The 27,942-nt window shown below is 32.0% G+C and overlaps 1 protein-coding gene across 1 annotated transcript; it reads left to right on the plus strand.

Moving 5' to 3' along the window:
• LOC139504330 (immunoglobulin superfamily member 10-like) lies at positions 1-27,920 on the plus strand. Its single transcript, XM_071294400.1, has 16 exons — positions 1-76; positions 4,313-4,345; positions 6,499-6,801; positions 7,289-7,594; positions 8,798-9,097; positions 9,703-10,008; positions 11,698-11,988; positions 12,820-12,873; positions 13,569-13,871; positions 14,297-14,590; positions 17,362-17,667; positions 23,329-23,622; positions 24,519-24,557; positions 24,940-25,047; positions 26,820-26,858; positions 27,874-27,920. Exons 1-16 carry the CDS (start codon positions 1-3, stop codon positions 27,918-27,920), a joined length of 3,099 nt encoding a protein of 1,032 aa, XP_071150501.1.
• Positions 27,921-27,942: the final 22 nt, after the last annotated feature.

The following is a 27,942-nucleotide window of genomic DNA, read 5'->3' on the forward strand; positions in this document are numbered from 1 at the left end:
ATGCAGACTGACAAGTATGAAGTAGAATGCCCTAAAGCAGTTGTTTTACACTTTTTTGTTATTTGTGAAGATGAAGGTGTGTATGCAGTTACCGTATGAATTTCTCAAGTTCAGACTTTAATAGCCATCATATACATGTATTGAGCTTTATAAAGTCTGACAGTTAATAAATAAGTGATAGTAAAAATCTCCATGTTAAATAAAAAAAAAAAATACATTGCATTGTTATTCCCGAATTTTCAAATTTGAATTGGAACCGCATACTAGATACATCCATCAAAAACGTCTTATTAATATATCAGACGCTTTTCTAATCGACTTTTATGAATGTGTCTGTAGTGATGTGTTTGAGCTTTTGATTTTGCCATTTGATTAGAAACGTTCCGTTTTGAAATTTCGTCGGAGTTCAGTATTTTGGTGATTTAATTTTTACCTATGTAAGCTATTTGCTAACAGCACGAACTGTTATTGTTGAACAGCCAACGATCAAATATCGATTGTTTGGATAGAATAATGTTCTTTGTACACTCAGTTTGATCTTCATTGGCTTACTAAATTGTTGGCTGACCTCATACACACATATCATCGGCAATGATATTTGGCTTTAATATCAGACGCTCTTCTAACCGACTTTATATGTATGTATTTTAGACGCAGCTGAACAAAACTTAACTCGTCAGGTTATATCATAATAAGAAAAAAACGTTCTTACTTTTGTCCAGTGTGATTCCCGAGGAAATTAACAACTTGCATGGTTGTAAAGATATAGAAAATTTAATGGTAAACAGTTGAATAAATGGGATATAGTACGTGTTCTTAATTTGAAGAGGAAGCATTAAGTTTGAATTTCCTTTCAAATCAAAGCAGTCGAAGTCATTGCTTCGCCAAATCACCTTAAATAAAAGGTGCTCTCGATTTTGTTTTTATTAAAAGTTAGTGAAATGTCATACGAGCTAAACCAAAAGTACTGAACTCGCTTATATTTATATTGATATTGATATCATGTTACACTATTATATTTAATGACAATGTTGTTTTTGAATTGCTGATGTGTGTTTACACCACTATCAGTTTAACTACTTGACATAACATTCATGATATTTGCAAGATGTCCAAAAATGCCTGCATGTTGTTCTTCAGTTAAAGTGTTGATAGTTTTAACTTCTCTGTAACCTTTGTACTTGCATGGTTTTATGAGAATAAACTATCTATCTATCTATCTATTTCTATCATCGTGTGACTTCTACAAATAATACGGTTAGTCGTATCTTAAAGGAGGTGTATATTGAAGGGCACAATCTTGAATTATATCCAAATGTCATATTTATATATACATGTTGATTTAAAAGAAGATATGATCTTGTGATAGTTCAATATAGAATATAAATGATTTATCAACATTTCGTCATGCACAATAACTATTGTCAGCACTTTAAAATGTTTTACAACAACGTAATATTAAATCAGCAATTTAAACGATACTTCTCATGCTGCAGAAAGTGTAACTTTTTATAAACCACTTTCTCGATACAAGTACTGAAGGATGTCACCAGTTAAATAGTCATCAGTTTGTGCGCTGGTATGCAATATCAATGATATCAGCATTTTCTTAAAATGTTCTGCTTATAGTAAAACTTCGAATATTTTCTCATATGCATAGTTGAGTTTAACCGTTTTTGGCATAGCATTTAGTTTTTGTTTCAATGATCCTTATATATTTTTTTTTTTCAATTCATCGTTGAATTATTTTCCGTTTTATTCCAAAACCACTGATTGATTGAATGTAGACGGAACGCGCAAATGTTGTTTGGTGTGTTTGATAAGCTTTTTACAACTACTGGGTTGATGCTACTGCTGGTAAACTTTTGGCGCACTGTTCTAAATAAAGGCAACAGTAGTATACCGCTGTTCAAAACTCATAAATCCATGGACAAAAAACAAAATCGGGGTAACAAACTAAAACCGAGGGAAACGCATTAAATGTAAGAGGAGATGCTTTTAAATTTCGTATTTGATTTTATCTTTTATAACCAGATCCCACTTTTAGCAGATTTCAATGTAATTGATCTGTTCCTTTTGTGCTATGTGATTCGCAAAACCATTATATGTATTTGTATATGAATGATCACCGATTAAAAGCACTATGATGTGTCACTGTTTGGTGGAAAATCTATCGTATGGAAGAAGTTAACAAAATACAAAGAAAATTTGAAAAGTCTACAGAAATAACTCTATCTGATTTTAACACACTTTTTTAATTTAGCTATATTAGAACCGCTGAAAAAAAAACCTCTGAAATACTGAGACAAGACATGACAGCATTATTGAAACAAATTATCCAGATCTAAATGACAAGAGGGGAAATAAAATTCGTCTTTGGTCCGCTTTTCCTGTGATAGTATAGAACACTTTCTCTATTTTTTTCATATTTTCTTAGAATCAACAAAACATTCAAGACCGATGTGTAATAGTAGTTCCAAAGCACTGTATATAAAGTGAGTTTATAATACCACCGGGAACCGACTGTCCACGTTATCGAATAGCATGTGCTGTTGAATAAAAGTCATACTATATATATTTTCTGCAATCCAAGAGTTCACTGCTACTGAAATATGCTACGACAAATACATTTCCAAAATACACAAATGATAAATCAATGGATTTGCGTATTTATAATGAGTGTAGTTCAAAATATTTTAAATCCATACAATGTTGTTTTTTTTTTATTTCAGACAATGACAAAGCGGTTGCGTGTTTCGGATGTTGCACTTTTCCTTTTCATAGGTAAATGAAATCTTTATGCGGATATATTATATGTAAAAACAATAAAAGTTATCTCCTATTTAAGAAAAAAAAAAAACACGCTAAGATACATGCTGGATTGTATAATGCTATTAGAGAATATGGATGAGCGATCGGACGAATAATTGTCAACTCTCATTATGGTTTGACTGATAATAAAGGCAACAGTGTTATACCGCTGTTTGACAAACATAAGTTGATTGAGACAAAACAAATCCAGGTTACAAACTAAAACCGAGAGAAACACATCAACTATTAGAGAAAAACACCGAAACAACAGAAACACCGAAGTGAACAAAAAAACCAAATGACAATGCAAAGCACACAGAAACAAACTATTAGAAAACAATTGCCAATTTCCTGACTTGGTCAGGAAATTAAAAAACAAATGGGGGGGGGGTTGAACTTGGTGTTTTGGCTAGCTAAACCTCCCACTCTTCCGGTAATGTTAAACATAACACTAGCATGACACAATTACACGACAGGAATATAGTTTCTATAGAGTACTAAAATTACAAATATAGAGTTTTGTTTCATGCAAAACGAGGAATCCTATGCAAAACAAAACATATTAACGATTACAGGTAATCGTATGGTTTCGACTTAGTATATAACTAGAAAAATAACCACTCGAATGTGTCAGTTTTGCATGTTTCTAAGCGCTTTTCACTATTTTTTCCATGTAACAAAATAACTAGAAGACTAAGAATGATTTATTGTAGATTTTTTACAATCATGTGGCAACTATTTCATGCATGTTCAGGATGAAACCAAGTTAACAACACATACGAAAGTCTTGTTCTATTATAGAAGCGTTCCGGGACGAAGGTCGAGAAATTTGTACTGCACCAACAAACTGCGAGTACATTGGATAGGGGCAGAAATGTTGTCTTGCTAAAGGTCACCTTGTGACCCTCAATAAGTTGTTGGAAGGGTTCCTAATGTGCAGAAAACGTAGCTTTCTCTGTACACGAGGCAAGGGATTCAATTCCTGTCCGTCCAGACGTTGTTGTGTATTTGTTCATTATGCAAAATTAATCGGGCGCCAAACTTTGGCGAGGGTTTTACTATCAATCGGAAAAGACCGACCATACGTCTACTATCAAGTCAATCTATTCAATTGAAAAGTGCCCGCCAATATATTAATATTTACCACACAATAAGAACTAAAAAGACAAATAACACACATTTTTTATCTTAAGTTAACGAAGTACTAATATACAATGCAAGATAGTTATTGGGTAAAGCACTACAATGGTCCCTTATAAATAATGTCAATCGGGACATATTCAACGTGTATCATCCATTCAGGACCAAATCATAATCACAAAATCACAAAACATTATCTCCCGGGACAATACTACCCAGTATGAAATTGCTACTTATGTTTCTCAACAAGATGATAAGATGATTAAACTACAGTCGTATTTCATTTGTATGAGACATTATAAACAAAATATTTTTCTTTATTCTTTATATTATATGCAATATCTTTTTTCTTATTTTACAGTTATTTATGCATTACACGTGGAAACTGTAATTGGTAAGTGAAATTCAATCAAACAAAAATAAGAAGTCCTTTTCCCCTCATGTTTCTGTTTGCATACTTGTTCGGAGAATATTTGTTTCATTTTTTATCGATTTATTTGTTTATTTTTTATAAGGAACTAGTGCGGATATGTTTTTCCGATCTAAGGTAAAATGTTCAACACATCAAATATAAAATACTTAAAGTCATAAAAAACCTCAAATTAAATTTTTTTTCTTATAACTCAATGGATAGTTTTCATTATAAAACTTATGTATATATACTTTTTTCTGAAGAACATTCTTTAATATGTTCATCTTTAGAAGAAGTTTACTCTATTTTAATTCCCGACATATTTTCCGTATGCAAAGTGACCTCAGTGTGAACCGACTCGTAAAAACCCGGTGATCGCAATACGCATGGATGTCCTTAAAATAAACTATTATCTGATTGTATATGTTAAACACGTGCTCAATATCCATACTTTTTTTGTGTATTGTTGACAAACAGGTGACAATCGTTAAACTTCGGCTTCAAAACACGAACTTTAATTACCTGCCATATTTTCACAACAACAGTGACCGATTGAAAAAAACAATTGACGATTATACGCAATTTAGTAAAAGAAAATATGATAAAATCGTGCACAGAAGACTAAGTTTATGATATTTGTATGCATTGGTTCAATAATTAGAATACCATTATTTTTCACCGGTCACTTGTTTATTATGACATTCAGAATTGAATGCTTCTTTTTGTAACTTCATTGGGGTGCAAAGCGTTGACCGCGTAAGTGCTTCATTTTTAAAAATGTGCGCACGGTCAACGCTTTTACAACCCTATTAAGTTACAAAAAAAAAGCATTCAATACTTATGATTACATTTTTTAGCTATGATCATGAAATCACAAATTTTATATATTTTTATTATTTAATTCACCTGTGCACTTTATTTTGGGACCACGTGTTATCATGAATGATAAGTTTTATTAAGTAATGCAATTGTTTAAGGAATAACACGTGATGTGCAGTTAGCCAATCAGAATAAAGTATTATAATGAAACATACATTTCATGTTATTACTAATTCATTAAGGTCATGTTATGCATAAAAGATGGACAAAAGATACCAGAGGGACAGTCAAACTCATAAATTTGAAACTGCATTACGGAAGTTGTGTTTCCTTATGAAAAAATAAAAACCACCGCTAACTTTTAAATCTGTTGGATTTTGCCATTTGATAAGGAACTTTCCGTTTTAAATTTTCCTCTGAGTTCAGAATTTTTGTGATTTTACCTTTTAATCACTTCGATTTCATTGAATAGTGATTGATTTTGCAACTGATTTCATTGTAACATGTATCATTAAAAACTACTTTCACAATGGACAAGAGAGGCAAATGATACCAGAGAGACATTCACACACAACGTAAAAAAAGACCAACAGACAGAAATCCCAACAGTACACATAACACAACTTAGCAAACTAAAGACTCAGAATCACGAAACCGTAAAAAAACTTAGGCTTATCTGAGGTGCCCCGGAATGGTAAGCATATACTGCTCCACATGTGGCACCCTTTGTGTTTCTCATGCAAGTACCAACACAGCAGCAGTACATATTCCCTATTATATAACTTAAAAAATATATATATTGCTTAAATATTACGTTGCGTTCTTCCATATTGTAGTCTTATCGAAATTTATACCACATCTTCTTATATCTATTTATAGACATTTTATGAGTATTTCTTCAAACTGTTTACACTATTAATGAGGAAGTCTTAGTAAATCCAATGCTTAACTGAAACCACTTGTTTGACTGATATGATATGTATGTTCCTCAACTCACTTCTTGCAAGTTTATGTGGACTTAAATTTGAATTTACTGGTTGTCTCTCATTCCAGAATGTGTTACGCTCCGTTTAAGTCTGTGTAATTACTGTAAGATGTTTGTGATGTCATCTTGGATTTTTGTGTATGTTTTTTCTTTCTCGATTTTAGCATCGATGAACAATTGTTTCTTTTATTACGTATGAATAACGATTTATGTTATAAAGTATCTGACTATCGTTTTTCTGTGTACTTAATTGTCGTGTTTTGCCATGTTGGGATTAGCACTTCTTTTTAATGATTATTTGAAAGTTAGCTTTCCGCCTTATTCTCCTTAGGAAAAGCTGCAGTCGGTATCAGCAAACCCTCTTATACAGAACAATATGGATCTCGAGTTACACTGCATTGCCGAATAACACCAGATCCTAGATATCCTAATGTATACGTTTTCTGGAGAAAGAAAATCTCTGGTAGATTGGTTTCAATTAAAAAGGGACAAGGAAAGGAAGGCATGACTCAGGAAAATCCTTCATTGATTATTAATTATGCAAAATTTGATGATTCTGGACAGTACATTTGTTATGGTACAGATCAAACATCGACTGTTAACAGTCCAACTATCAGTCTTACAATAATTGGAGGTAAGCACGACGAGGTTGTTGTTCATCCTTCTATATTTGTAAGTTCGTCTTGGTTAAGAGCACTTCTTATGACCGATTGATACATTTTAAATTTCGTCTCTCCAAGACTATAACATATAACATGTATAAAACATGGACATCTTAAACATTACCATCTGAATATATTTAACGTACACATGATAACTTTCATGATGAACATGAATTTATAGCCATGCTAGCTATATCAATGATTTTCGATGTTAATAAACATATCTTCAAAATGTCTGAAAATGCAGTATTGCAACACCAGATGCTTCCAGAGCAAAAATGTTTTTTTTTGTTTATGTTGTTTATTGTTTTGTTCACACATTGTTATCATTAAAACGATATTGTATACGACTGTAATACAAGTTAGTAGTTTAGCTTTTGATTTTGTCATTTGATAAGGGAATTTACGTTTTGAATTTTCTATAGTCCTTGAAAGATTGATTAGTCCTTGTATTAATAGATCCAGCTATCGAAGTAGATCAAAGCAAATATGAGATAATCTATGGTCGTTCTGTCACACTGAGGGTTTCCATTCAATCCAATAAGGAAAACCCTCCTGTTCGGAAAGTATTTTGGAAGCTTAAAAACAATGGGGTTGTTACAACGATTGACTCTGACACTAAAAAGATATCTGGAAATAGCATAGAGAATCCATCTCTTACCATCCAAACTGTAACTACATCTGAAGCTGGAAATTTTACCTGTTTTGCTACTCATGATAGGGGAACTGCAATAAGTAAACCTATAAGTGTACAGGTAATTGGAGGTAAGTACGTCATGTAAAGATAAAAAAGAAGATGTGGTATGATACAACTGTTCACAAGAGACCAAAATGACACACAAATTAACAACTATAGGTCACCGTACGGCCTTCAACAATGAACAAAGCCCATACCACATAGTCAGCTATAAAAGGCCCCGAAATGACAATGTAAAACAATTCAAACGAGAAAAACTAACGGCCTTATTTATGTACAAAAAATGAACGAAAAACAAATATGTAGCACATAAACTAACACAAAAAAAATGAATTATAGGCTCCTAACTTGGGACATGCAAGCACATACATAGTGTGGCGGGGTTAAACATGTTGCGGGAAAAGGTCCCCTCTTGTAGGCAAATGCATCTGTCTTGTCGTTTTGTCCTTTTCTAGATTTAGACTTATCCATTTTGAACATCTTTTGAATGTCAACTTTCAACCATTTTCTTCAAAGAGTATCTGGACTCTTTATAATTATCTACGATCATAATGATTCGAATCTAATGTAAAACACCAAAAAATCTGCCTGAATTAGAAATAAACCCATGACACACTTAAGCGATCTGGGGTGGTATGTGTACAATGATTGATAGTTTGAACTCGTTTACTTTTGCAAAAACCTTCGATTGATGATTTATTACTTTGTTAGAAACAAATCTTATTTGAACATCCCAAGGTTAAGTAATAGATCTGTTGACATAAGGAAAATTACCGATATTGTCCGAATATTCGAGTATTCGAGTTATCATTCCATAAACAATTTCCCCTATTTAATATTTGTACTTCTCGAAGGTAACCTTTCTATAGCATGTATAGTATTACATATTTGGCTCTACTTTCCTACATTAGAAGATGCATATACCCAGTCAGCAATATGACATTTGTTAAGCATTTGTTTGATGTTTTTGATCTTTTAATTTGGCCGTTTTATAAGAGACTTTCTTTTTTTTTTAATTTTTCTCAGAGTTCAGTATTTTTGTGCTTTTAAATTATTTTCAAACATGAAACCTAACAAATTGACAAAAGCAACAATTTCATATCATAATCCTCAAACGTGATATTTTCTCTTTGTTTTATACATGCTACATTTGTGTTTTTTTGAAATTGTAAATTGTTCACAAACATCGTCAATATATTTGAAATGATCAAATATATAGAACTCAGACAAATCAAATGTATTGAGCATCACATTTCTTTTTCTTTAATTAGATGTACCAAACGTTAGAGTTGAAAAGAAAATGTATGAATCTGTATATGGTGAAGATGTAACACTCAATTGCAATGTAATTGCGGGGCCTTCTATCATTGATGTATATTGGGAAAGAGTGCAAAATGGCATAAAAACAATAATAAACCGAGGCTCACTTGGATACCGCGGTATATCATCTACCAATCCGTCTTTGACCATCATTTATAATACCAAAACCCACATCGGCACCTACAGATGCTTCGCTACAAATGTGGTTGGAACATCTGTTAGTGAATCTACAACATTACATGTCAAGGGCGGTAAGCCTTCTATAGATATTGTTATACTTGCATACGAATATGATATACATTCCTTCCTTAAGGTGGTACCCACCACCTTGACCAAAAGTAATTTGGCTCGTTTAATTTTCATAAAATTTTGACAAAATATTTATTTTGACCTGCTGTCAAAAATATAAAAATTTCCAAAAAAAATGAATCAAACGCTTTCTCGTAAAATTTTCATGGATATATAGTAGTTTGACAAACACTCATCCTGATCATTGAGAAGCTTAATATTTTAATACAAAATGATTAAAACGTTAAGCTGAATTACCAGAGTTATCTCCCTGTAGTGGTAGATACTGCCTTAATATGCTGAAGTGGTGTTGTTTTGATATACTAACTGTGTGTTTGATCTATCATATAGGTAATAAAATATTAACAGTAAAATGCATTCGTGAATCGATTTTTATTGTGTAATATAATTCTTACACCTTTGATATAATAAGAGAGTTTAAAGTTGTCGCATAGGTTCGTTACTGACAAAATGAAAAAAGCCTTTTAGTGTTTGACATCAAAGAATTAGTTATTTAGTTTCTTGCAATTATGTGTTTCATCTCAAAACAAATATTATTGTTTTGTAGATAAACCAACTGTTACAACCACATCATCGGTTCTGAAGGCAAACTTCGGCGATAAGATCACGCTTGGATGCTTAGTAAACGCATTTCCGCAAGCTACGAAAATTTACTGGATAAAAAGAAACAACGACATTTCTCCAATAGTTTTAATAAATAAGGAGTTTCCAGGAATATCCGGAAGTTCTATAGAGACACCTTCATTAACGATAAAGTATGCTACCCCTGCAAACAAAGGATATTATAGTTGTTTTGCTGAAAACACAGCTGGAGTAACTGAAAGTAAACCTATTAACCTGATAGTGCTGGCAGGTAATTATTATCAATTATGTTAATATTATACACCTATTGATTGGGTGTGAGGGTTATAGCAAGTTTGTTGTCCCTGAGATACCAACTACTGCTCGTGGCAAAGCCGATAGTAATAGTTGGTATGCGATGGGACACCAAACTTTCTATTACCCGCACAACCAGTCATTAAGTGTTTTATTTTACTGAACTACACAGTCATTACGTGTTTTCATATACCAAATTAATTAATTTTCTAAATGTGTACATATATCATCTGAAAGAAAAGAAAAAATGTTACAAGATGAACATGCACAACTATGCGTTTTTTATAGTTCGCGTTGAATTTGTAAATATTTCACAATGTAATCAAGACTATTAACATGATTAAAATACTTGTGTTAAACTTTCCGTGTTTATAATAAATTCTAGCTAAAGTACACCAAACGCAAATACAGTTTTAGAATACGACGACCAAACCCATATTATAAATAAGGTACTATATTTTAGGTCTTTAAAAAAAGCGTGCAAAGATTTTCTTTCTCTTTTATAATTTCTTCTTGTAAGTGAAATTACACTCGACACAAACAGATTATACCGTTTACGATATTTGAGTTTGACGTTGCCAAGCACACAAATCAAAGCAGAAAAGTTCATGACATCATTATTGTCCAATGAAAAACAAGCATGAAAAAGTAAGGGAAAGATGATTATAAAACTATTAACCAGGGTAATAGTCTTTGAAACTATCGACGGGCAAATAGTCTGTGGAATGAAATAGCACAACAATTTTATTATTTTTTATACAGAAAAAAATAAGCTGAGGTATAGTAACATTAAATATACTTAATCGCTGTAAAATCGCTAAATGTGATTAAAAAAAGGCGATAAAAGAGAAAGAAAATCCCAAAGGAACAATATCATTCAATACTGCTAAGTTGAGGAAAAACAAAAGTGATACGGATATACACACGTCCACACACTTACATCGGAAACTCAAGACGTTGCAACACAAACATGTTACCACTGAAGATGAATTTGTTTCTGCTCTACTACTGGCACCTTTCATCTTCTCCTTCATGGAAATTACAAATTAAGTGATATCAAAATCAAGGACAAATGAATGGGATGGCAATTTTATGTTTTCCAAGTGGTCCAAATAAATTTAGATTGAAAAAAAGCAACCAATTCATAAATGTGTCTACGTTTATGCATGACAGAATTTTTTTTATAACAAACAAAAATCAAAATAGAATTCATCGAAACACGAATGATCTCAGCACACTAATGATATCGCTAAATATGCCATCCTATGCTTCGGGTAACCAATGATTTCACTTTTATATTAGTTAAAACAATCTGCAATTTCTACGTCTGTTATATTTTCACTGACAAATTTGAGACACATTGCCAACTTAATGAAAGTTAACATAAAAAAACATTTTTTATGAATATAACAGTTTTTGAAAAATATCATAACGACTTTGATAGTTTACGTTTTCTCATGGACTGGCTCACATATCATGGATATTCCGTGACAAAGTATTTTGAAAACAAATGTATGTCCACAACGTTATGATTTTGAAAAACAATGTGTGACATTAGAAGGTTTCATAGAATTTGTTAACATCCATTCACATATAAATAAATCCATTTAATTGAATGTCCTTTTACAAACCAAAGAAACAGTCCATTGTTTTATCTTTATTGCAGCTCTCCCAGAAGTAAGCGTCCCTCTTCAAGACTTAGTAGTAGAAACTGGGTTAGAAGTTATACTTACATGCAGTATACAAGCCGTACCTCCAACACTTGAAGTGTTTTGGCAGAGAAATACAAATGACTATCAAACAATTATAAAATCAACTTCATTAGGTATTGGGGGATCGACAGTCAGCAATCCGTCATTGACAATTCAGAAAACGTCGGCATCAATGTCTGGGGAATATGCCTGTATTGCGAGAAATTCTATCGGCACTGCTAGAAGTTTACCTACGGTTTTAAAAGGTAAAATTAAAAATTGCTTGTATTACTATTGCCGAAAAATGATAATCATGATTGTGCTGTGGTACTACAATTGCTACTGATGTTGATATTTGAGCTGCGTCGGATAGAAATCGGCCTTACGCAATATATGCATTAGACATAGATTGCTATAGGAATATCCAAATACGAAATAAAAGATTTTCGGTCTGTTCTCTACAAATTTCTTATAAGTGCTCAATTTGTAAACAGTTACAGATCTTTGACAGAATGTGTAAACCAAAAATAGGTTAACAGATGTATAAGTATTCATTTGAAAAAGATCATTTTTTATCCGACGCAGCTCATATATTATATATAGTTTTATCACATATTTGACAAATCATTACAAAATGTAACCCAATAAATACTAAACTCCAATGACAATTCAGAACAGAGAGACTTAAACCATAAAAAAGGAAGTTTCTAACACAATATATTTTCTTTTTTGAACTTGTATAAATGAATGTTTATGTTAGCAATGCTTCTGAGGGCTATGAAAGGGTATGTTGAGAAAATAAAAATGAAATCGTAAAACCGTCTCAGAAAATATAAAATAAAAAAATATCAATAGTCGTGATATCTATAATGTCAACATTTTTAAAATGATTTTCGCAAATTATCTAACTAAATTATGAATGTTAGAGATCAATGAACTCATATGTATTATTTATTGTTATGTATAAACGTTTTCCCTTTGTCGAATTATTATAGCATTATTCATTATTACTTTACCATGTTTACTGATAATCACAGATATAAAAAGGACCTATATGTCAGCTCATTGTAATTATTTTGAGTATATTTGTTTTGCAGTTGAACAGATTAAAAAGTCTCGCAGCTTATCAGGCGGTCAATCGGATAATCAATGTAAGTACATAACAACACGTTTTACTTAATAAAATATGCACAGGAATTCAAATGATAAGTCACCGGAAAGCAATCAGTATATGTCTTGTAGGAATATGGTAGACTCATCATATACAAGATGAGCACCATATAATTATTAATGATCTTCTTCTAACGAATAATATATAAATACATACTATTTAATGTTTAGCATATTTTTTCAAACTCTGATGATTTCATTTAAATAACAGAATGTAAAGTCAATATAGGATTGTGTGTTTCCGCACAGAAATCAGTAAGATGAATCCTTTATTTTTTATTTCTAAATGCACAGTATAAGTATCTTTCTATATCGATTTTCAAAATTATTAAAATTTAATTTTAAATTCCTTTGTGTTCAATCACAAATGCCGTTTATGGGTTTAATCTTTACAATTAGTAGTTATTTTCAAAACTGATTATAATATCGTCTAATAAAACAGACAAATGTGTTGCAACGCATTTTATAAGTCGTGTCAGTTCAAAATCACAAACAACTTAGCCTACTTAACAACCGAATATTAGAATTGGAACAACAGTATCATGTGAATACCAATTGAACCTCTGAAATTTGTTGCTCCCGAGGCGCTTAAACATGTTAAAATGCATGAAACTGTCACCACTAGACGATGAGCAACACGAAATCAATAGTTAATACATATCTCTTGTTTTAACAGATCCAATTATTGATGTAGCAAAAGACAAATACACGGTTTTACATGGACACTCGGTCACATTGATAACTAGCATTAGGTACAATGAGAAATATCCTATTCGGAAAGTGTTCTGGAAAATGAATAACAATGGAGTTGTTACCACAATTGATTCTGCGACAATAGGCATATATGGAAGTAGTAATGACAACTCGTCACTCTTTATCCCGACAGTGACTACATCAGAAGCTGGGAATTTTACTTGTTTTGTAACAAATGATATTGGTACTGCAAGTAGTAAAGCAATTGTTGTAGAGGTCATTGGAGGTATATTCTTTGATTAGCAGTTCAGATTCATTAAACCGACACAACTCTTATAATTTGTATGCATCGAAATCTTTTCTTGTCTGATTTTTAAACATTGAAACTAAAATCACATCATTTTGCATTATGGCGAATATTAATATTTCAAGCAAATACCTTAAAATACAAATAGCTATCCGGGTGCTACATATTCATTTCGAATCTGAAATAGATCTCTTTTTTTTGTTTTAATTTTGTTTTATTATACATGTGCTTGCTTCAATTGATAAAATGTTAATACCAATGTAAATGTTTTTTTTTTATTTTTAGTAAAAACAATCGTACTTTTTTTTTTACATAAAAACTGTCTTATCCACAATAAAACATTGTTATAATTTAAATAAATATTAAAAATAAATAATCACTTGTTATCACCTTTGTCATTTTAGATTTACCAATCGTTAGAGTGGAACAGAATCAGTATCAGTCTGTTTATGGTGAAAATGTAACACTGAACTGTAACATATTTTCTGATCCACCTATCGTCAATGTGTATTGGGAAATAGTTGACACAAACACAATTCTCAACCAAGGTTCAGTTGGATATCAGGGTATATCACTTAAAAATCCGTCTTTGACAATCATTCACAGTACCACATTCCATACTGGACAATATAGATGCTTCGCCAGAAATGCTGTTGGAACAACTGGCAGTGAAACTACATCACTACTTGTAAAAGGTGGTAAGTAGAACTAATGTGTTACTTATTTTCCTTGTCTTTGTAATCCAAGGTTATGCATAAGGTTCTTGTTCAATGCGCGTAGTCAATATTCCACACATTTTGTTTATATAAGAATATTTTTGATTTAAAAACTAATGACAGTTATTTGTATATAATTGAATATCAATTAGTTGTTAGCAATAGTTCAAAACAGTAAATAATGTTTTCTAAGAACACGAGGTAAAGTTTCTCTAGTTAGAAAAGTTATTTTCAAATAAATCTTGGTTAGTGTCCGTCATAGATAACTGGATGTTTTCAAAAGTAGAAAGAAAGAAATTTTTAAATAATATCGTAAATTTCATACAATTGAATAGCTTTTAACGATTAACCTTCACCAGGAACGCTCATATTGAAAACCAAAAATATCTAAGAAAAAAAAAAATTGAAGAGCTATATTTTATATAACAAAAAGGATATAACTACAGCCATATTCATCTAATGTCAACTTGTCCCGTAAAGTGATAACCACGAGACATTTGTTATACTTTTCAAAAAGTAAAATTACAAAAGTACTAAACTCAATTCCAAAAGAAAAGTCCCTAATCAAATGGCAAAATCCAATGATAAAATACATCAAACGAATGGACAATAATTGTCATATTTCTTAGTTGATACAGGCATTTTCAAGTGTAGAAAATGGTGGATTGAACCTGATTTTATAGCGTTAAACTTCTCACTTAAATGACAGTCGCATCAAATATCGTTATTTTGTTTGGCGTGAACAAAACATACATAATGAGTAAAATAGACAAAATATTGTTACAGCCGTCATCACTTTAGTACAGTCTCAACACAAACAAACATTTACAAAAACACACAAAAATCATCTATTAATTAAAAAAAAAACATATTCATTATTTTGCGTGTTTGGCGTCAGAAAATGCAAACGGCACATAGGAAGTAATTTTGTTGTTGAATGTCTATTAAGAAAAATTATAATTTAACATGGGGAATGGTGGTATGCATGGTTATTAAATCAAAATTTATGTTAAAATTAATTTCAGAAACAAACCGATATTTAAAATTATCGAGAAGTTCTTCAGAATTTTTAAGAACCCATATATGGTTTATACTACTACGGGAGTAAACTAATTTTGTCGTTTGTCATCATGTATTATTTGTGAAGTTGATCCGGATATTTATCAAAAAGGTTTTGGTACTTTCCGATGAACTTTGTTAGAATAAGGACGAGACGTTCTTTGACATACCCCTGGTTCATCAACATTCTGCTCAGACACTGGTGACTTTGAACTTATTGTTTCATCAGTGTGTCATATTTTTTAACTTTCACATATGTTGATCTCGAGCTTCACTGAAAGATATTTATTGTCAAAATTCGCATTTAGTACAGTTACATAGGTATGGTGACTGTTTCCATTTAAAAAAAACATAATATCAATTTATTTAGCAACTCGTACAGAATGGTACCATCAAGCTTACATCTTAATGATGTTAATACTAAATTCATTAGCTAATGCATATTCTTCTTAGAATTTTGAGTGGATTCAGAGCGATGCTGGTGTTGAAATGTAAAAAAAAACGAATTTGAACATATCCTATTTGACAGCAAGCTAATACTTCGAATAGTGCCGAATTTACCGCAGGGGATTGAGGACTTGAAATGGCATATCAAGTTATTGTGTATTCATTTAAGAGCTTTTTAAATAAAATTGTTCGTTTCACAATGTTTCAGAAAAAAAATTGTTTTCTAAATATTTAAACTGCTGTTGTGATTATGACAAATCATCTTTCATTTTTGGCAGAACATTGCGCTTTAAACAAAATAAGAAGGGGCTTAAAATAAGCCTTAATTATATATTTCACTAGAGCAGACCCGTGATATCGCGGGTCCGTGACTGAATTAAAGTATTTAACTATGCGTAAGCCTTATTTTAGTATTGGTATTGTCATCTGATAAAGTCATGCCGATTATAAGATACACAGTTTTCTCTGCTTTCATAATCATTCTGTTTGACCTGGAATTTATCAATTATTGGTAATATTAATTTTTTTGGAAAACAAAAGGTCCTGAAATGGAGTATTTTTTCAATCAACAGCATTGTAAATAAAGTTGAATTCTTTTATTCGCTGTTTTACGTCCTGCCCGCTAACAAATTGAAAACTGTAACTATACGCTTTATTTTAAGTCCAGATTTTTAGTATTCGTATTGTTATCTTAGAAAGTCTTACTGATTAAAATACTACCATAAGGAACATTTTGACAATGATTGAATTTAGTAGTGTCAACCCTGTGATTATGACCCGTGTATATAGCAAAGTCCTTAATACACCGATGTGATGGTGCGCATGTCAGATGCGGAACGTACAGATAAGGAAATAGGTAACAGGTGAATATACTATTGGTATCGGTATCGGATTCGACGCGGAACTTGTTAATGATTGGCACTATTAATTATGTGGAAAACAAAAGGGCCTGGAGTGGTGTAATTTTTAATCTACATCATTGTCCTATATTAGTTATATATAAAGTTGAATTCTTTGATTTGTCGTTTTTACCCGATGACGGCTGACAAATTGGACCTCGTAATTTTAGTATTATAGATATATATATATTATAGATACTTTTCCCCCACAATCATTTTCTTTAAGTTTGGGTTCCTTCACAATCTTACACAAGTTAAACACTTAACAGAATCCTTAAGACTTTTTTTTAATTAGACAAATTCTGTTCATGAATTATGGATAATAAAACAAGTTTCATTCCATTTTAGGTACACCACAAGTCACAACAACCTCCTCTGTTTTGAAAGCTAATTATGGAGATGAAGTCACGCTTGAATGCATTGTCCGTGCAACACCAAAAGAATTCGAGATTTACTGGTATAAAAATATCAACGGACAAAATCACGTTACATTTATAAATGAAACATTTCCTGGAATTTCTGGAAGTTCTGTGGAGACTCCTTCGCTAACAATAAAATATACTACCCCTGCAAACGAAGGTAGTTACAGTTGTTATGCTCAAAATGCAGCTGGAGTTACTGCAAGTAAAACAATCAAATTGATTGTAGAGGCAGGTAATTATTTTTATTTGATATCCATTACATGCGTATTTGATTAAACATGGAGATACGACAAAACCATGATCTCGACCCAAAGATGAATGAAAATAACCAGATTAGACGTATTTACTGGCATCCAATGATCTACAAACACGGAAACATATCGCTGGGTAGTTCGCCTATATGTACTCGTCGTTAAATTCCCGCAATTAGAGGCGGTGGTGTCAAAGCGTATATAGTATTGATTTAAGTTGAAACAGATTGTGTGTAAGGTGTATACCCTCTGCTAACGAAATCTATATAGATATCAGCCAGCGTAACTTTGTTAATGAAATATATAATATGCAAAATACATGTATCTACCTCCTACACGCTTCAAGAAATATCACACGCACATGTGGAACCGTATACGTTCAATTTAAGGTTAGTTGGCGTAATTTAATTTTAATACACGCTTATAACACTACAAGCCAGTAATATTCTAAATTGGCCTAAATCTGTACTCGACTGTACTGATTTTTATTCGACCAGTCTGAATTGGTCTGAAATTAACTTCATAATACTCGACTGCAGTTTAAACCGTACTTAACAGTATGAACTTGTACTCGACCAGTTCTTAACCATTTTATACGTGTCTGAACCATGTTAGACCTAGTTGTACCATTCTTGACCTACATGTAATCTGAACCATACTCGACCAAGTCTGAATCAGCCTAGATCTTTTCCTTGTAAATACCAACTGATTTTTTATTTTTATCAATTTAGGAAATGTTTTTAAAACAAATGAAATCTAAACAACAACTTGAAATTCAAAGTTTTTTCAATATAGTATTGAAATTAAAATTTCACAATAATCAATTATGATATAACTTAAACACAATATTCGTCAACACTTACAAACATATATACATGTTTATCAACTTTAAAATCTAAATAAAACAAGCTAATCGAAATGAATTGTGACTAATGTTTTTTATGTTAATAAAAAAAATTTGAATGTTTCAGAAGTATTTTATAGTAATTGGACTATTTTCACCATTAAATCAAGCCGTAGTATAGATTTGTTGGTGTCAGTTGATTTTAGTAAATAGAGAGTGAATATATTTTTTATTAATACATATATAAAATAGCATATGAAGCAACTTAATAAATTTTAAAAAGAGGGACGAAATATACCAAAGGGACAGTCAAACTCATAAATCTAAAAAAACTGACAACGCCATGGCTAAAAATGAAAAAGGACAATCAAACAACAGCACACATGACACAGCATAGAAAACTAAGGAATAAACAACATGAACCCCACCAAAAAACTAGGGGTGATATCAGGTGCTCCGTAAGGGTAAGCAGATCCTGCTCCACATGTGGCACCCGTCGTGTTGCTTATGTGATAACAAAGCCGGTAAATAGTCTAATTCGGTAGGTCACATTCATGAAAGGGAAGTGGATTGTAGTTACGACGTTAGGAACATATCCGATATCATTTGTGAAATGGTTATTCCGTAACGGTCAACGACTCGTGATGGCATCCGTAAAATGTACGAAGGGATGATTTCAACTGCACCATTTGGAACTCTTGGTTTAATAGCTTCCTTGTGATGAGCAACCCTCTATCAAGAAAATCATGATAGGAAATGCAAGCACGGGAATATCGTATCAATTGTGAGATATATACCCCGTATGCAGGTGCTGCCGGAATGTTGCTACTTAGAAATGGAAAGTTCACAAATCATCTCTTTTGTCGTAAAGTTTTGTTTTCAACCGACCCTCATTGTGCATTTTTAGTCAGGATATGAGGCCGACTTAACTGTATCTGTAGTATCCTTTATCTCTAGCTCGATGGGAATTATGCGTTCCACATAGTCACCAAATTTTGAATTATTTAATGAAAGAACATCATCTATATAGCGAAAAGAAGAGTAAAAGAATATTGCTAACTTCTTATCTTTCTTCCTAAGAAGTTCCTGCATGAAGTCAGCCTCATAATAATAAAGAAACAAGCCGGCAAGTAGAGGGGCACAGTTTGTTCCCATTGGCATCCCGACAGTCTGTTGAAAAACACGTCCTCCGAAAGTTACAAATATGTTGTCAATCAAGAAATCAAGCAACTTGATAATATCAGTTTCAGAGAATTTTTCGTTTGAATCAGAGTGATCCTTTACAAAGTAGGATTTATCCCTCCCTAAGACAAGATACTTGTATCTACGTTGGTCATTCTTTTTTATGAGGCAAAACAATACCAACTCTTTCAATTTGTCTCTTATTTTGAAATGTGGAATATTTATTTAAAGAGTAGAAAAGTCAAATGTTTTAATACTGTAACAAGATGAAAGAGAGTTAGATTGTATGTACTCTAAAAGATCTTTGGAATTTTTAAGTATCCATATCTGATTCACGCCCCCTCTAGAAAAGGCAGTTTCACAATAACTTTGAAGCCCGTCTTTGATTGCTTATAAAATAGATGTTAACAATTTAGAAAGAGGTTTCGTGGAGCACTTGGAAGACCCAGCAATATACCGTTGTTTGTAAGGACACTTATGTAGTTTAGGTATCCAATACAGTGATGGAAGATCCAGTTCTTCATCTCTGGTTGAAATTCAAAAGGAACACAGAACAGACCTATGATTTTCCAGGATTTTCTCTTTGGTAAGTGTCGTGAGGGTATATGTTGAGTTTCCAAGTGAATTGTCAATACCTAATTCGTTTATCAAGCAGTTAATGTAATAAGTTTTACACACAAAAACGATGTTGTTTGGGGCTTTGAGACCTTTGTTTTGATTGGTTAAATCAAAAATTTGATATAATCATGATAATAGATCCTTGATCGTTGATAACCTTTTAAAAAAAGGAAATGTTTTCAAAAGTAACAGTAAAAATTAATTTCAATTAAAGGAGTAAGGGCCGATTTTGGCCTTAAATTTCAGATTCATCTAACAAAAGTTTTTGGACAACATTTAAACATTTAGGTGTCTATTTCAATTGATTCGATAATTTATATGAAAGATTTTAACTAACTTAGTCATTAAAAACGCTCTGATTCAAGCTAAATATGAAATATCTATCAAATATGCAAAAAAAACTTTTCAGATGGTTTTTGTCAAAAATGAAAGTGGCCGGCCGCATACGTGTTCATCCTCAACCTTTATATATGTTTTGTATTATCATCAAATACAACATACATTTCAATATTATGAATGAGCACGAATGCGGCCACTTTCATTTTAGACGGAAACCGTCTAACCTGTAAATTAGAATTTAATACCTCTGACCAGGTGTGATCTTATTAATAATTTTGCCCCTAGCAGAGGTATTATTTTATACTTTACCATAAATCTGAAAAAAAAACAATTTTATTAATTTCTTTAATTTTATCCCTTTTTGATATAATCTATATATAATATCAAAAAATTATCCCAAATTATAGTAATAGATATATTTCTAATGTAAGGTTAGATAATTCATTGATTTTGTTGGCTGTCGTTATATATGTCAGTTAAAAAGAAAAGTCAGAACAATTCAGACTGGTTGAGTAAAATTCAGTACAGTTGAGTAAAGATATAGGCTTTTACTGGTTTGTAGTGTAGGGCGTGTCATGTCTTAGATACACGGCTAGCAGTAGAGTTGCGATCCTTTAAAAACAAACGGCGTGTTTTTCCAGCAAGACATATATATCTGTATATATTAAAGGCTTTTAGGAGAGAAAAAAAACCAACCTTTTTGAACGTTAGTAGTCGAATACTCTTTAAAACTTGAATTGATAACAAGATGTTAAATCCTTACAACTACTTTTTAAATTCAAACATAACTATTGTCGGTAGGATCAATCCATTGCATTATATGCTAGGAACTTGATACGATATATACACAATTTGTACATTTATATGTTGCTCTACTTTACGCTCAATCTCCGCATATGAAATCTACTGATCTCGTATATGTCGTGTAAGTCACAAGCACCCTGTAACTAAGAGTGTTAGACTCAAAGCTTCAATTAATATTGTTATGTAAACACAATATAAACAAGTGAAACTGCGAACTACTGCTTACTGATGATACCCCCCCCCCCCGCAAGTGAATAATATTAATAGTGTAAAAATATGCAAGTGTTTGGTAAACAGGAAGTTGTCGAGTGATGCATCTGAAAACGCATAACACGGTATAGCTGACTTATATAAATCCTGAAACCAAATTTCAGAAATCCTTGTATTGTAGTTCCTGAGAAAAATGTGACGAAAATTTTCAACTTGGCTATCATGTGTAAAGTCATACAAGTGTTCGGTAAACAGGAAGTTGTCAAGTGATCAATCTGAAAACGCATCACACAGTATAGCTGACTTAGATAAACCCTGAAACCAAATTTCAGAAATCCTTGTATTGTAGTGCCTGAGAAAAATGCGACGAAAAATATTCATGGGACGGACGGACTGACTGACGGACTGACGGACTGACGGAAAAACAGACAGAGGTAAAACAGTATACCCCCCTTTTTTAAAGCGGGGGTATAATAAAAAAGATATGGTCTACTTAATTAAACAATTTCACAGTGTTCCATATAATGGGTTTTTCTTAAATAAAATGCCCATGTAAAATATCATATAGCATGTATATTGTGTATTTGGAAGAAAAAAACATATATGGTGTATTTGAAAATAACATTTACTATCATTAACCACGTATTTCCAATATTGCAATGGTAGAAAAATCATGTAATATTGCACCGAGCATATTAAATATATAACATGAATGATATGCTCCAGATGGGCAATGCAATACTAAATGTTGAACAACCTGACTTTTTTTTTTTGAACTCTGGATCCTCAATGCTCTTCACTTTTGTATTTGTTTGGTTTATAACTATTTTGATATAAGCGTCACTGATAAGTCTTATGTAGACGAAACGCGCGTCTTACGTACTAAATTATAATCCTGGTACCTTTGATAACTATTTACAGCACTGGGTCGATGCCTCTGCTGGTGGACGTTTCGTCCCAGAGGGTATCACCAGCCCAATATTCAACATATCGGTGTTGACATGAATATCAATCATGTGGTCATTTTTATAAATTTCCTGTTTACAAAACTTTGATTTTTTCGAAAAACTAAGGATGTTCTTATTCCAGTCAAGGATTACCTTAGCCGTACTTGGCACAGCTTTTTGGAAATTTGCATCCTCAACACTCATCAATTTTGTACTTGTTTGGCTTTATAAATATTTCGATTTGAGCGTCACTGATGAGTCTTATGCAGACAAAACGCGCGTCTGGCCTACTAAATTATAATCCTGGTACTTTTGATATCTATTTAATAACTATGTACACCATTGGGTCGATGCCTTTGCTGGTGAACGTTTCGTTCCCGAGGGTATCACCAGCCCAGTAGTCAGCACTTCGGAGTTGACATGAATATCAATTATGTGGTCAATTTCCTGTTCACAGAACTTTGAATTTTTCGAAAAACTAAGGATTTTTTAAATCGCAGGCATATAATTACCTTAGCCGTAATTGGCACAACTTATTGAAATTTTGAATCCTCAATGCTCTTCAACTTTGTATTTGTTTGGTTTATAACTATTTTGATATGAGCGTCACTGATGAGTCTTATGTACACGAAACGCGCGTCTTGCGTACTAAGTTATAATCCTGGTACCTTTGATAACTATTTTTCTAATAATTCTAGATCTACCAGAAGTAAATGTTCCTCTTGAACCGTTCTCTACAGTAGCTGGTTATGACGTTATTCTTAAATGTGTTATAAAGGCCGTTCCACCAGCCCTAGAAGTGTATTGGCAGAGACACACATCAGGCGATGTTCATACAATTATCAAATCAAGCACGTTGAACATAGAAGGATCGACTGTTGGCGAACCATCATTGACAATTAGAAAGGTGTCAGTGTCGATGGCAGGAGAATATATGTGTATTGCAAGGAATAATGTTGGTACAGTTAGCAGTTTACCGACAGTTTTAAAGGGTAAGAGTCAAAATGAAGAAAGACAATCACATATAAACAAATCATGATCAAGGCAAGTAATTGTCAATATTTTTAAGTTGATTATTGATAGCCTGATGGACGTTTTGTCCCAAAGGGTATTACCAGCCCAGTAGTCTGCACTTCGGTGTTGGTATGAATATGAATTATGTGGTCATTTCTATAAATTTCTTGTTTACAAAATTTACCTCAGCCGTATTTGGCACAATTGTTTTGGAATTTTTTTTATCCTCAATGCTCTTCATTTTTTTTTTTGGTTTTATAACTTTTTTGATATGAGCGTCACTTATGAGTCTTACATAGACGAAATGTGTTTATGTAGTACTAAACTATAATCCCATTATTTTTGATAACATTTGATCCACAACATATTTTTTACGTTTGAACACACTCTTCATTGAAACTTGGATGAGACAATAATAATAATAACGCTATACGCGCGTTTTGTCCTCAACAGACTCATAAGTGACGATCGAACCAAACAATTGACATTCATATAAAGGTTAAGTGGTTTTTTTCTTGCCGACTCTCTTTTGTTCAAAAGAGACTAACTTCATACATGAGTTAATCAGGATGACAAGGAACTATAATGATATATTTACTCCTGAATGTCCTATGGCTAAATTCTTTTGAATTTTGGTGACTATGTTGAACGTATCTATTCCAATATCTATATTAAGATAAAGGATGCAGCAGATTCAATTAAGTCATCCTTATATCTTAACTAGCATCAAGCGATTGATAATGAGGTATGTGTACAACTTTTCACTTCACATCTTTGAATATCGTATGAATCTTAATTTTGTGTATCCTATTGTTTCACATAAACAATAATTTGTTCATCAGAGATTTTTTTTAACGACTTATCTTGTTTTCAGTTGACGAGTCCGAGAAGGACAGTGAAATTGCTGATTATAGTAAGTACATAATATATTTGAAAACGTTATAAATGAACTTAAAAAGACTAAGTGGGGAGTAAATAATTCACATTACAATGAAGACATTATTAAACTAACAAAGATGTATCTATTAAAAGATACAATTTATACTCATTTAGAGGCACTAAAAGTTCTTCGGCCGCAGGAAATAATATGTCATTCTAATTGAATTCAAATAGAGGAATTCAAATATAAAACCTTATGAATTATGATATCAGTTGTACGAGAGAAGCTTTATAAGGTTGAACCGATATGGCTTCTGACACGAACTACCAATTATAATATGTATTTCATAATAAAGTATTTTTTTATTCTGATTACATTGAACCAGTATGCATTTTCACAACATCTATTATTTTAGCTGACACAATAGTTAATGGTACAATTGGTGGAATAAGTGTGGTGGTGTCAATTATTGCATTGATAGCTTCCATCTTGAATAGGAATAAACTAAAAGCATGTTTCAAAGGTATGTAAAGTCAACATGTGTCGTATTGCATTAGATTGTAAAAACAAAATAAAAAAATTGTGTTGATCCCCCATTGTATGTTATTTTTGACAAAACCTGTTAATTGCAGATATTTGGTGTTACATTTAATTGATAATATGTCTAAATGACAAGAAAAAAAAAACATATCATGAGAACATTTAAAACTCAAACTCATTATTTGACATTATTTCGAAAAATGGAAAACACATGATATCTAAACATTAAATGTAGCATTTAAAACTGAGCAACACAAACCTGCATCAATATTTGCCTGCTAATAATCTGGAAAGACAGGTTTTTCCATTCGTGTGCTGTGTTTGCGCATTTGATTATTTACTTTGCTAAATGTTTTTTCGTTTTAAATTTATTTTCGGAGTTTGGTGTTTTTGTTATTGAACTTTATTTTTAGTTAGTTCATAAATGCCATCGAGTGACCATAAATATTCTCCATTTATTGAATGCTTTTATATCAAGCCATAATTCCTTCTTTTGTCATACGCATATATATATATATATATATATACTCCATATACTGTAACATGTGTGAACGATTTATTTCGCGGCTTTTGCGAGTAGAAAAATAACGCGAATATATTTTTTTGCGAATATGTAAAATTTGGATCTTTATTCAATTACTTCAAGTTAATTTAAAAAATTCAAAATGAATCGCCATGAAAATGAATAGAAAGAGTTAATTGCAAAATAAAGTATCCACGAAAATAGGTTGGTTTACAGTACTGGTGATTTTTTTCTCAATCGGTAATTAAAGAAACAATTGTTGTAAACATAAAGTAAACAAGGATACTTCTACAAAATAAACACAAAATAAAATCTTGTGTCTGGATCATAATAAACCTAGGTGCAAATAAAACTGTCAAAATATGTGCAATTTGGGTACCCCAACGATATACATCCTAGGTAAAATAGTTGATCACGTCAACGTAATTTGGTTACTAGTTAAAAGGTATCTGCTGTGCAACCAAACAAAATCTTCTTATTGTTTACAGTTTTAATTTGATCCCTCATTGCTATCCGTCAAAGTAAAATCAATATATAATATCTGGTTAGGCGGAATTTTTTCATTCGATGATTTATTCGTTTAGAGTTTGTTGAACCATATACCTTCATTATATACATTGCAGTAAAACAACGGTTTGAAATATCTTACAATTGTGCTGGCTATCTTGCAAACATTTAAGAAATCGGGAAAAGTACGTAATACTCTTCCTTAGAAATGTGTGTATGGAATGCGCAAAACAAAAAGCACCACCTCGATCGAATTACAAGAACGCTATTATTGTACATCTCACTTTCTTTTTTATCAAACTAAATAAAGGCAACAGTCGTATACCGCTGTTCAAAAATCCTTAAATCGATTGAGAAAAAAAAAACAAATCCGGGTTACAAACTTAAACGGAGAGAAACGCCTCAAAAAAAGGAGGAGAACTAAGTCCTTTTGAAAATTTACTGGATTTAATAATATATATTTTTCCAGGAAAATGTATACCTACTGTGACTATGTTGAACGTATCTTTTCCAATATCTATATTAAGATAAAGGATGCAACAGATTCAATTAAGTCATCCTTATATCTTAACTAGCATCAAGCGATTGATAATGAGGTATGTGTACAACTTTTCACTTCACATCTTTGAATATCGTATGAATCTTAATTTTGTGTATCCTATTGTTTCACATAAACAATAATTTGTTCATCAGAGATTTTTTTTAACGACTTATCTTGTTTTCAGTTGACGAGTCCGAGAAGGACAGTGAAATTGCTGATTATAGTAAGTACATAATATATTTGAAAACGTTATAAATGAACTTAAAAAGACTAAGTTAAAGCTTGAAGGTAAAAAACGTGTTTGTCCTGATAAAATACTTTTTACATATTTTCAAATGTTAATTATATGAGTTAAGTTTGACAAAGACCTTTGGTGAACGTGCCAACTCTTCCAATTCCTTCTGTAAAATGATGTTATAAAAAATCGGTTCGATTATATATTGTGATGTTGTGTCAATCAAACGAATAACTACATGTACTAAATGAAATATCCTTGCAGAAAGTGACTAACACAATGTCTATAAAGAAATATTCCATCACCGCCTGTTAACGCAGTATAAATCTGTATTTTGAATTTCCTTTTGAATCGATATTCTAGGACTTGTATTTTCCATCATGATATCTTGCTACTCACAAGGAAGCTATTCAAACCTGAGTTCCAAGTTGTGGAGATGATATTAACCCTTTGTAAGTTTTATAGACGCCATCACGAGTTGGTTAACAGTTATTGAACAGCCGTGTTCACAGATGATAGTGGCCATGTTTCTTATGTCTAAACTAAAATCCCGTCCTTTGACGCCGAATGTGACCAAATGAAAAAGACTTATTACTGGGTTTATATTAACTAACACAACACAACGGTAGCCACAAATGGAGCAGTATCTGCTTACCCTTCCTGAGTATCTGTACATGTGATCACTCCAATTTGTTGTTGAGTTCGTTGTTTTGTCTATAATTTTCTATGTTTTGTGTACTATTGTTTGTTGGTGGTATTTTCTCTTTTCCGTTGTCAATTATTTTTAAGATCTTAAAATTCCCTCTGGTAGCTTTCGTTTCCCGTTCCACAGAATCATACCAACGGAACTCTATAACGGAATGTTCAATCAAATATCGCAAGAGTTGTTTGTAGAAATGTAAATTACACAAGGCTCCAACGTTAATAATAATTAATACGACACAACATAAGATAGTTTACAAAATATCTATTATTTACATTTACCTTTTTTTCTATATTTCAGATCAGCTTAATAAAATCCAACTTCATTTCCCTGGAAGAGGGAAATAAACAATAATCCTCTGAATAGATC

This window comes from Mytilus edulis, chromosome 14, assembly GCF_963676685.1.
Source record: "Mytilus edulis chromosome 14, xbMytEdul2.2, whole genome shotgun sequence".
NCBI lineage: Eukaryota > Metazoa > Mollusca > Bivalvia > Mytilida > Mytilidae > Mytilus > Mytilus edulis.

Bases quoted from the DNA above. Each gene is read 5' to 3' on its own strand.
- LOC139504330 (XM_071294400.1), top strand. From the start codon at position 1: ATGCAGACTGACAAGTATGAAGTAGAATGCCCTAAAGCAGTTGTTTTA. The intron at 9,098-9,702 runs GTAAGCCTTCTA...ATTGTTTTGTAG, and splicing joins AACATTACATGTCAAGGGCG to ATAAACCAACTGTTACAACC. The intron at 26,859-27,873 runs GTAAGTACATAA...TCTATATTTCAG, and splicing joins CAGTGAAATTGCTGATTATA to ATCAGCTTAATAAAATCCAA.